Source organism: Trachemys scripta, chromosome 14 (genome assembly GCF_013100865.1).
Source record: "Trachemys scripta elegans isolate TJP31775 chromosome 14, CAS_Tse_1.0, whole genome shotgun sequence".
NCBI classification, from domain to species: domain Eukaryota; kingdom Metazoa; phylum Chordata; order Testudines; family Emydidae; genus Trachemys; species Trachemys scripta.
The window spans coordinates 40077991-40089754 of NC_048311.1; the positions used below are offsets into that span (position 1 = coordinate 40077991).

The 11764-nt window shown below is 50.6% G+C and overlaps 2 protein-coding genes across 2 annotated transcripts in view; both read left to right on the forward strand.

The window, feature by feature from the left end:
• The window catches only part of LOC117887100 (zinc finger protein 208-like), an 882934-nt gene extending 880218 nt beyond the window's left edge, over positions 1-2716 (forward strand). The window contains exon 7 of the mRNA XM_034789342.1: positions 4-2716. Coding sequence (XP_034645233.1) covers positions 4-2069 — 2066 coding nt within the window. The 3' untranslated portion in view covers positions 2070-2716. The remainder of the gene's footprint in view (positions 1-3) is intronic.
• Positions 1-11764, forward strand: part of LOC117886903 (zinc finger protein 345-like) — a 115344-nt gene that overhangs the window by 65194 nt on the left and 38386 nt on the right. The window lies entirely within an intron of this gene.

Genomic DNA, 11764 nt, shown 5'->3' on the forward strand with positions numbered 1-11764 from the left:
CGGGGGTGGACAAGGCGTTCCGCTGCGCCGAATGCGGGAAGACCTTCAGCCAGCGGTCCAACCTGATCCGGCACCAGCGCCTCCACGCCACCGACAAGCCCCACAAGTGCTCCGAGTGCGAGAAGAGCTTCGGCGAGCCAGCGGCGCTGGCCCGACACCAGAAGTCCCACGCGGCCGGGAAGCCCTTCCAGTGCGGGGACTGCGGGAAGGGCTTCAACTGGAGCTCCCACCTGGAGCGGCACCGGCGCATCCACACCGGCGAGCGGCCCTACGAGTGCGGGGACTGCGGGAAAGGCTTCAGCGTCAGCTCCCACCTGGAGCGGCACCGGCGCGTCCACACTGGCGAGCGGCCCTACAAATGCGAGGAGTGCGGCAAGCGCTTCACCGTCAGCTCCACCCTGACCCAGCACCGCCGGGTCCACGCCGCCGACAAGCCCCACCGGTGCCAGGACTGCGGCAAAGCTTTCGGGCTGGGCGCTGCCCTCCTGGCCCACCAGCGGAAGCACCGGGGGGAAAAACCTTTCCAATGCCCTGAGTGTGGCAAAGCCTTTGGCTTCACCTCCCACCTGGAGCGGCACCGGCGCGTCCACACCGGGGAGCGGCCCTTCCAGTGCGACGACTGCGGGAAGAGCTTCAGCCGCAGCTCCCACCTCTACCGGCACCGGCGCGTCCACACCGGGGAGAAGCCGCGGAAATGCGCCGACTGCGGGAAGAGCTACCATCTCAGCGCCGCCACCGTGGCCCAGCTCCAGGCCGCGCCTGCCGGCAGCGGGAGGGATCCCACCAAGTGTGCCGACTGCGGGCGTCGGCGCGTGCCGCCGCCGGCCACCATACCGGAGCCTGCCCCGGCGCCTTCGGGCTGCGCGGATAAACCCCACAAGTGCCCCGAGTGCGGGAAGGGCTTCGGACAGAGCTCCTCGTTGGTGAAGCACCAGCGGATTCACACCGGCGAGCGGCCCTTCCAGTGCGGCGAGTGCGGCAAATGCTTCGGCTGGTGCTCGGCCCTCATCAAGCACCGGCGCATCCACACCGGGGAGCGGCCGTACCGCTGCGGTGACTGCGGGAAGGCCTTCAGCGTCAGCTCCCACCTGGACCGGCACCAGCGCGTCCATGCAGGCGACAAGCCGCACCGCTGCCCCGAGTGCGGGAAGGGCTACGGTGAGCCAGCGGCGCTGGCCAAGCACCAGAAATCCCATGCCGCTGGGAAGCCCTTCCAGTGCGGGGACTGCGGGAAGGGCTTCGCTTGGAGCTCCCACCTGGAGCGGCACCGGCGCATCCACACCGGGGAGCGGCCCTACGAGTGTGGGGACTGTGGGAAAGGCTTCAGCGTCAGCTCCCACCTGGAGCGGCACCGGCGCGTCCACACTGGCGAGCGGCCCTACAAATGCGACGAGTGCGGCAAGGCCTTTGCCGTCAGTTCCACCCTGGCCCAGCACCAGCGGGTCCACTCTGGCGGCCGGCCTCACCGCTGCAAAGACTGCGGGAAGCGGTTCGCGGCGGGGGCCCAGCTGCTGGCCCACCAGCGGGCCCACCGGGGCGAAAAACCCTACCCCTGCGGCGTCTGCGGCAAGAGCTTCGGCTTCATCTCCCACCTGGAGCGGCACCGGCGCGTCCACACGGGCGAGAAGCCGTACAAGTGTCCCGACTGTGGCAAGGCCTTCAGCCGCAGCTCCCACCGCAACCGCCACCAGCGCGCCCACGCTGCCGCCTCCCAACACCGGCCCTTTAAGGGAGGGGGCGGGGCTGAGGCGGAGAAAGACTCCGCCCCCTCTGGCCCGGCCAAACCACAGAGAGGCCCTGCCGCCGCCGCCGAGGCTGCCCTCTCCCTCCTGCCAACCTGGTGGGGGGAAGGGGAGAGGAGGAGCAGCCAACCCCCGGCCTGGGCGGAGGACGCCACAGCGGCAGCCGTGCCCTTCCCCCACACTGCCGGGGGGCTGCGGGGATGGGGCATGAAAGCCTTCCCTGCCCCGGACGTGGCTCCCACCCCGTGGCGGCTGGGGGATGGTAGCTCAGGCTGGGCATCCGCCCTGCCCCAGGAGGCCTGGCCCCAGCTGCCGCCCACTTCCTAACCAGCCTCCCGTCCTTCTCCGGAGCTGTTTACTGGGGACAGTGGCCCCCCGCTCCCTTCCCAGAACAGGGGACAGGCAGCAGGCCCGCCTCTCTAGGACAGACAGTGGGTGCTCCTGGCAGCTGTCGGGCGCTAACCCAGCCGCCCACAGGGCAGGGATACGGTCTGACCAACGAGAGGTGGTCTCCCGCCACGCACGCACCCACCCGTGCCCTGTCCCGCGGCCGCCACTGGCCTGAGGATGTGTCACCCCCGAGAGCACCAGGCTCACCCCCGGATCCCACGCCCGAGGGGGATGGGAACCAGAGGGGAGGAGGTCACTTGAGTACTGGGGAGGTGTGGGGGGGATGAGAATTAGCAGGGGAGGGAGGCGAATTAAGCACCTGGAGCACAAAGGAGGAGGTGAGGACGAGGTGCTGGGTGGGAGCTGGATTGAGTGCTTGGGGGGAAGGGTTGCCACCCATGTGGTTTTCACCCAGACAGTCTGGGTTTTGGGTTGTGTGTCCGGGTGCCATTTGACAAGCCTGATGTCCATTTTTTTTAATCGGGGGGGAACAGGGAAGAGGCGGAGCAGGGGTGTGGGGCCTCAAGGAAAGAGGTGAAGGGGCAAGGCCTCAAGGGAAGAGGTAGAGAAGGGGGCGGGGCCTCAGGGGAAGAGGCGGAGAAGGGGCAGGGCCTTGGGGGAAGAGGCGGAGAAGGGGCGGGGCCTCGGGGGAAGAGGCGGAGAAGGGGGAAGGGCCTTGAGGAAGAAGCAGAGGGATGGGGATTCAGGACTCTGGTTACCAGCCATTAGAAATGTGACCAACCTATTTGGGGAGCTGGCAGAGGTGGGGACTTGTGTTTGGGGAACTGGGTGGGGGTGGTTGATGGGTGCAGGGGGTGTGCAGGCGATCGGGGTGCTGGCAGGGCTGAGAAGAGTCGGCCTCTGACTGAGCATTATGGGAAGGAAGAATCTCATCTCCACACTCAGTTGAGCATCACATTCATATAGCTCCTCTGGGTGTCACACTTATACCATTCCCATCAACCAGCCCCCGCCCCCCACTTGAGTGCCATTTTTATATGATTCCCCAACAGCCTCCCAGCCTGAATGGTACATTATACTGTTCCCCAATAGCCCCCGGTGGTGTCACATTTGCACCGTTAGGCAAGTGATTATTCACATTTCTGATTCAGGGAGGTTTCACAGGAGACTCCAGGATTTTTGCCGACACCAACACTGACAATCGAGCATGGGAGGCAGAGACCCGCAAGGGGGAAGGAAGTGAGACCCCGATCCCATTAGCAACATGAGATAGGAGTGAAAGGAGGAGAGAGGGAGAGGCTGGATCTGGGACACGGCCGGGTTTGGTCTTGGGAAGCCGTGTCTGAGAACTCGCTGCATGGGTGAGAAGCCAGAAATATCTGGAGTGGCAGGTGCTGATCTCTGTGGCTACAAATGACGCTGCAGAAGGAGTAAAGGGGGGTGTCTCCCCCCAGTTCCTCAAGAGGGCAAATCTGACCTGAGAAGGAAGCCGGGAGAGATAATAGTCCAGGTCGCATCAGAATCCAGGCCAATCCGCTCCACTCAAGCCACAGGCAGAAAGGCCTGACAGCCCAGCTGTTGTCCACTCACACTCACCCCCACAGGTACACTAGCACCAAGGGGACAGAACTGGAATTGGAGACAGAGGCCCTGCTGGAACCCGTCCCCTGCCTGGGAGATCGGCTGCCAGCAGAGAAGGAGTTAACATTACAATATCCTGTAACTGTAACAACTGATTCCTTACCTCCCATTAAACCCCGATCCTGGAATTTCCTGGGCCTGGGTCATTTGCTTTTAGAACTGGATTCATTGTTCTGTCTGTTTGCTTGTAATTTAAGATTCTTTATTGTTTGGCGTGACGGGACCTAGAATCAGCCATGGACTCTGATATCTTTCCCCTGTAAATGCAGCCGCCTGGATTGGGATCAGTGCATTCGGGGTGGACAGAAGGGTTCTTTCATTTTGTTTCTTGCTTTTCACTAGCTGTAATAAAGTAACGCTTAAGTTTCCAACATTCCCAGAGTCCGGAGTCCTCTGTTCTGAAAAAACACGAGTCACAATGGGCCTTAGATGGGGTGCAGGAGTCTCCCCAAAAGTCAAGACTTCATACTTAGATTGTAAACTCCTTGAGGCAGGCATTGTCTGGTCTGTGTTTTGTATGGTGCCTGGCACAGCTGGTCATGGTCTATGACTGAGGTTCACAGGCACTAGAATAATATAAATAATCAATGATAGTATTCATTTGATTTCAATTAGAGAATGAGAAAAATTTCATAAGGAAAAAAATCCTTAACTCATTTGAGTAAAGGTTCTGTTTTTTATCTCCTCTTGGACATTCTGAGGCCAGAGCTAAGATTGTTTTTCTTTTCTCCCCTTTGAATTACTAAGATCAGAGTCAATTTTTCTCCTGCTGAGGTCAGGGTTAAGGTGGCTTCCTAGTTTCAACGTCCAATATGCGATATTTGATTTGAGTGACTTTGAGCCATTTGGATATTTCACTGTTTAGCTGCTTTTCTTTTCATCCTTCCATGCCATTGTTTTAAATCTCTAGGGTTTTAATTGGCTGCCGAGGTTTTTTTTAACATGGAACAACTTTAACTTGATGTTAGCTCAGATTTTTGATTCCTGATGAGAATAAGATGCCATTGTAGGGTATCAAACTATGACATCAAGTACAGATGTGAGGTGTGCAAAGCTATACCTGTGTGTATTCCCCTACAAATAAATACAGATTCATAGCTTCTCTGGCCAGAAGGGACCATTGTGACAATCCAATCTGACATCCTGTATACCACAGGCCAGAGTATTCTTCTAGAATAATTTCTAAAGCATATTTGGTAGACTAATTTAGGGGATTAATTTTGGGTAGCTCACATTTCTTTCCTACCAATACCCTCAATAAACATGAAGCCACTCCGCAAATAAGTATCAGAGGGGTAGCCTTGTTAGTCTGTATCTGTAAAAGCAGCAAAGAGTCCTGTGGCACCTTATAGACTAACAGACGTCGGACGAAGTGGGTATTCACCCACGAAAGCCCATGCTCCAATACGTCTGTTAGTCTATAAAGTGCCACAGGACTCTTTGCTGCTTCAGCAAATAAGGTTACCTGAATTTCCAGGAGGTTTGCTGGGTGGCAAGGGGAAACTGAACAGGCCCAGGTTTGTTTGTTCTGGGAGCAGAGCGAGAGAAGTTTGTGAGCGGATGACATGACTGAAAAGGGAACTACTCCGGCTGGAATAAAAACGCAATGGGGGGGAAACAGGTGGATGAGAACAGAACTGATGAAGGTGGACTAGACGCTGCTATTAACATGGGGAGGTTAGAATGTTAGTTGGAGCGGACCTGTGTGAAAACTGCTCCGCTGAGGTCTGGCGGAGAGCAGGTTGATTCGGTGGCGTCCGGCTCCGCTTTATATAAAGCGCCGGTGGGTGGGGAGTGAACGTAGTAGTTAGGATGAGCGGGGAGCAGAGGGGTCGCTTGGCCGCGGTAGGGGAGTGGCTGGCGTCTATTGCCCGCAGCGCGGTGGCTGCGGGAGTCGAGCTGCGAGCCGCGTTGCAGGAAGAATTAACGGCGGAGCCCGAAGGCGGCCAGGCGCTGCAGCCGGAGAAGATTGGGGCGAGCTCGTCCCTATTGGTTAGGCTGGGTGAGCTCAGGGTGAAACCGCTGAGGAGTGGGGGTGCAGAGCGGTGCCCAGGTACTTAAAGGGGATCGGGATAAATTAGGGTTCTTTTCTCCTGGGGATCAGGGTACAATGAAGTACGCAATCGAGGTAATTTAGTAGGGTAGGGCTGTCTAGATTGCTATGGGAGTCTTAAAGAAAACGTAGTTTAGTAAGTGTTACTACTTCCTGCATGTAGAAGGCATCCTTTTTATTCTGCTCTTCAATACAACTCTAAATAGATTGTCCTCTCGGCTTTAGTTTCTTTGATCTTTCTTTGGCTCTTTCTGGCCTTTTATTTTTTTGCAGTTAGGATCTGCCCTTCACCAGACACCAATGATCTTAATTCTGTTTCTCTTTGTTTACTTTTTTTTTACTAGAAAAGTTTTTTTCTGTTCTTTAACATTGTTTTGTAAAAAAATCCTAATCTTTCTGTTCCTAGGGATTTATGGCCTAGGTGGGATTTCATTATAGTACTTTCCAGGTACTAAATACAAACGTATTGATGGTAGACCAGGGGTCCTTGAACTTCATTGCACCACAACCCTTTTCTGACAACAAACATTTCTGTGACCCCCCAAGAGAGGGGACTGAAGCCTGAGCCCACCTGAGCTCTGCTGCTGTGGGGGATGGGACAAAGTCCCAGGGCTTCAGCCCCAGGGTGCCTATAAACTGAACCCTACTGCCTAGGGCTGAAACCCTCAGGCTTCTGCTTTGGCCTGGGGCAGTGGGTAGGGTTGCTAACCCACTAGGATTGGCCTGGAGTCTCCAGGAATTAAAGATTAATCTTTAATTAAAGATTGTCATGTGATGAAATCTCCAGGAATATATCCAGCAAAATTGGCAACCCTAGTGGTGGGGATTGGGCTTTGCCCCTGTGCCCCAGCAAGCCTAAGTCAGCTCTGGTGACCCCCTTAAAATGGGGTCATGACCCAAAGTTTAAGAACCACTGAGGTAGACAATCGGGGACTGTAGGTTCTGAGCTGTGGGATGGAGATTGGGGAACAAGAGCTGTTCCAGCTCTGTGGCTTGGTATGGCTGGTGCTTAGGAGTTTAGTACCTTATTTCTGTCTCCTATTTTTGCTTTGCAGAGGTTTCTGTTTGTACTAGAAGCATATAGTGCTGGAAGTTGCACTTTTGATTAAAATGGTCCGTGAGGGATCCTACCTAGATAGAATATAGAATTTTTTGTGTGGGAGAAAAATCTGAGTTTATGTTGCAGCCTGGGAGAACTGGGAGGAATTAACAGCTCAGCATCTTAACAGTGGAGAGTCTGGGGCACTCAAAGGTACAATACTCTTCAGTATGTGATTTGCTCTGTAGTAGTTGCTCCTTCAAAAAACAGTTTTGGCTGCTGTAGGAATCTTGTTTTGACTGCTGTGGATTCTCTAACAAGTGTCTCGGCTTGGGTGTCCTTGCAGCCCACAGATCTGCTAAACAGGAAGATGATAAAAGCAAGTCCCAAGAGGAACTTACCCAAGCAACCACTCCTGCACCCCAGCAATGGGAGGAGGTGTTTGCGTTGGAGGCTCCCTCTACCATCCAGCAGGACATGAACCAAGAGATGGGCATGTTGGCACTAGGTGAGCTGCACAAAAACTGAATTTGTGCTGTTTAAAGGGGTTCAGGTTAATGGAAGGAGGGAGAGGAAGTGCAGCTACTCCTGTCTGCTGAAAGCAAAGTGAGAACTCACTCTCTATCTGTAGTCCCTAGACTAGAGGCACTGATTATGATCCTATAATTTGCTAGTTGCTATACAAACAACAAAAAGATGGTTCCTGCCTTTAGGTGCTTTCAAATTAAGTAGAAGATACGATTGGTGGTGGGGCAAAAAGGAATGGAAAGAAGTGACGACAAGCTGAGAGGGTTATGATCAGCGTGGGCCAGGATCTCTGGCCAAACTACTTTTTCCCATGATGCACTAGTCCTCCATCATAGGAGTCCCGTGCTGTAGTGCATAATGGGAAAATTAGCTTGGCTCATAAAGGAGAATGGGGATATGAGGAAACTGAAGTTCAACTCCCGTGAGGCACTAGCAGCATTTCTAAATCAAAATAGTTTGGTTCTTGACCATATTTGTCAACATTTTGAAGGAGGGAGGAGCCTATTTTCCAATGAGCTCTACAAGGCGTGTGTGTTTCTTTTGCTGAACAGTAACATATTGTACTAGATTTTCTTTGGCGAAGGGGAAACTTGTGTTCTATTTGATAGGAGTGTTCTTCTTTTTTGTTTAGAAACTATTGTGAAAAACCAGGAGGCAATGAGGTTGCTGATGGCTGAGCTGGTGCAAAGCATGGGCGCTGTGGAGCAGAGGATCCGTAACATAGAGCAAGAGATGGGGCTGATCACTAGATTCACCCAAGAGCTAAATGAATTGGGTGAAGACAAGTGGACTTGAAGGCGCTCATGACTTGCCCCGGGTCAGGTACAAAACTAACTGCCCTGTTCCACATTTCACTGCAGCCCCCATGGCCGTTGATCTGGGGTATAATAGTTCTTTATGGACTCCTCAATCTGAGTGTGAGGGTTGAGATTTTGTGAAACATCTGGAGAAGTTGTTAACCATCCAACTCCCATTTAGTTCTTATGGAAGTGAGGCAGCTAAGATGTAATGATTTTGCAAAAGCACTTACCTTAACAGATTAATCGGTTCCTTTTTAAGCCATGTGCAGGTCTCAGAAATGCTAAAATCTCCATTCTCTGCATTGGTAGACTTAGAAGCCTCTAAGTTGTAGTGCTTCGGAGTCAGTCACGTCTCCTTTTCCCTAGTTGCCAAGCTATTGATGGGTTCCCTAACAAAGCTTGTTGTCCCCAAAACAAAACCATTCCCTAACTGGGTAGATTATTCTTCCCCTCACATTGGCATCAACTGATCTGGTCTCTTGGAATGCTGCTTCTGTCTAAATATCCTGATGTGCAATGAAGAAACAATGGGCTGCATTAAAGGAACAAATATATTTATCGTCTCATGAACTTCTGCAGATTGTGGTTGTATTTATAATAAAGGAAACTTTTAGTCTCCTATTAAGAACAAATAACACTAGGGATTTGTGCACATTCCGGTTCTATCCACCACTTTCATATTCGCGTAAAGATCTCTACAGATGCATAACTGAAAAGACAGCATTGGCCGTTAATCTTTATTTGATTTGGGGCTCTGTTCAGTTCTTTAGCATTCAGGCGTGGAATGTAGATGCACCTGAAATGCTTATGGAGTTGGAATATTCAACTATTCTGGATTGGAAGGATGGATTATTTTTTTGTTTGACAATAAATCAGTTCAAGCAGTTTTGGCATATACCAGTGTAACATTGAATTTCACTGCTACTACATGTTTTAGTCTGTATTTCCACTAACACCTACGCTGCTCCTGGTAACCTGAACTGTTTATAGCAGGCCAAATACTACTTAAAATTCCTTGGCCAATAACTGATTTCTTGGGAATTTGTAAAACCTGCTCGTCCATTGATATTAGGCCAGGGATAGAAGTAGGTGATGAATTTAGAACAATAAAATGTATGAGATAAATTGATTGCTTTATTAGCAAACCATATTTAATGAGTCTAGTGGTACAGATCAGCTGGTGTAAATTTTCATGGCTTAATCTAGCTCTGATAGCCTATACTAGCTGAAGATCTGCCCCAGTGTCTTAAGAACACCTGTCTTTATAAAAAAAAAAAAAAAAAGGCTTGTTTCAGAGACAAGCCCCAAGTCTCTGGGTTCTCCAAGAGAGTTTGGGATGGGTGGGTCTGAGGGGAGGGAGGAGGAGGGTTGCCTGGCAGGAAAGTCTGCACTTTTCTATTTATCTGAATGTATTTATTCCCTTTCTGCTGTTCTGATGCTTTTGGACAGAAAGTGGTCTTTGTTTTACATTTGCATAACTAAATTGGACCATGATCATGTTCACTGCACCTTAAACGGTCAGCTGATTAGGGGGGCAATTGAGTCATTTGTGATTTCTCTCTTGTGCTTCATAGCAAGCAAAGTAGATTCTTGGGGTGCAACAGCCCCTGCTGTTCTGCAATTCCTATAAACAGGAGGTAACCCCACTGCCACTGATGGGGGAGAGTTTGGGTAGACCTAGTCGTGGCATCAGTTGGGGTATGTGACACTCAAGATTTGCTTGCTTGGGAAGCTAGGGCACTATAAGGTAAGGTGTGAATTTAAACCAGTATAGTTAAATTGGTATAAATCCCTGTGTGGACACTTATACCAGCATAAGTGTCCACATTGGCAGTTGCACCAATTTAACGATACCAATGTAACTTCCTGTCCAGACAAACCCTAAAGGCAAAAAGTCCAGCTAAACATAACTGCTGAAAATTGCTTTTTTAAGTTCTGTAGTCTAAGAACTGAGCCCTGGTGCATAATTTTCTGTGTGTAGCCAGTGAAGAGTTAAGAAGCTTCATGAAAACAGAATTGTCCAGTAGATATGATTCAGGACTGGCAGAGCCAGGTCTTCCAGTGACTTGCTGCATAACCTTGGACAAGTCACCCCCGTTCTGTAATATGGGAATAGGGACACTGGAACAAAAGCCCTTGGCTGTAATTCACAGGCAATGTATGCTGACCCCTAACCTAAAGGATGAGATGGGACTCTTGCTAAGTTTTGGCCTGAATTACTTCCTGTGACAATGAGTTCCACAGTTTTTCACAGATGATTAGAAGTATTTCCTTTGATCAGTTTTGGATTTCCTACATTTTAATTTTACTGAGGGCATTAATATTTAGTGCGCAGTAAGGGGTGTGTGTGAATCTACCCCATGCTAACCTGCCATGGACTGTGTCCATGTGGACCCTGCTGATGTGCATTAGTTAATGGGCTTTGATTAGTCCTGTTTCAAAGAGGACTAGTAGAAAACACATTAACAAACTTAATGCACATCAGCAAGGTCTACATGGAGAGAGTTCCTAGCAGGTTAGTGTGGGGTGCATTCATACACACCCCTGACTATGAATTAACTGGTTCATGTAGACCAGCCCTGACATCTAGTCTACTCTACAGACCTATCAGTACAATGACATTGCTCAGGGGTATGAAAAGTCCATGCTGAGTAACATAGTTATACTGACCTAACCCCGTGTATAGACAGTGCTATTCTCGATGGAAGAGCATCTCCTATTCACATAGCTACCACCTCTTAGGGAGGTGAGTTAACTATACCAACAGGAGCCCTCTCTCCTATTGGCGTCGGAGCAGCTTCACTGAAGGCTACAGTTGCATGCATGCAATGATTTAAATGTAGACCTGCCCTCCGTGTCCCCTTGTTCACCTGCTCTCTCCCTTCTCTATTTTAGTCATATTTCTATAGATTCTTATCATGTTCCCTCTTATTCTTTGCCTCTAAGGCCTGGTCCACACTAACCCCCCACTTCAAACTAAGATACGCAACTTCAGCTACGTGAATAACATAGCTGAAGTTGAAGTATCTTAGTTCGAACTTACCATGGGTCCAGACGCGGCAGGCAGGCTCCCCCGTCGACTCCGCATACTCCTCTCGCAGAGCAGGAGTACCGGCGTCGACGGCGAGCACTTCTGGGATCGATTTATCGTGTCTAGACAAGACGCGATAAATCGATCCCTGAAGATCGATTGCTTACCGCCAGACCCGGAGTAAGTATAGACCTACCTGAAGATTTTGTCTACATGTGAAAGTTACTCTGGCACAAGGTAAGTGGATTTTAAAATGTAATAGCTGTTCCCGAATAGCTCTGTGTGGACACTTATTCCAGAAGATGAGTACCTTTTTTGGGTTTAGTTTAATCTACTTCCAAAATGGATTAAGCTAATTCAAATCCCCCTTGAAAGTGGATTAAACTAAACCAGAACAAGGTGCTCTTATTCCAGATTCAGCATGTCCACACATGAAGTAATTCAAGCATAGCTGTTCTGGAATAACTCCAGCTGTAGAAAAGCCATACACTGAGCCATCCCAATCTTCAATCTCTGTCAAATTCTGGCTTTCTATTCTATCCTATTCAGGTTCTTGTATCATAAATGTAGGAGTAGAGT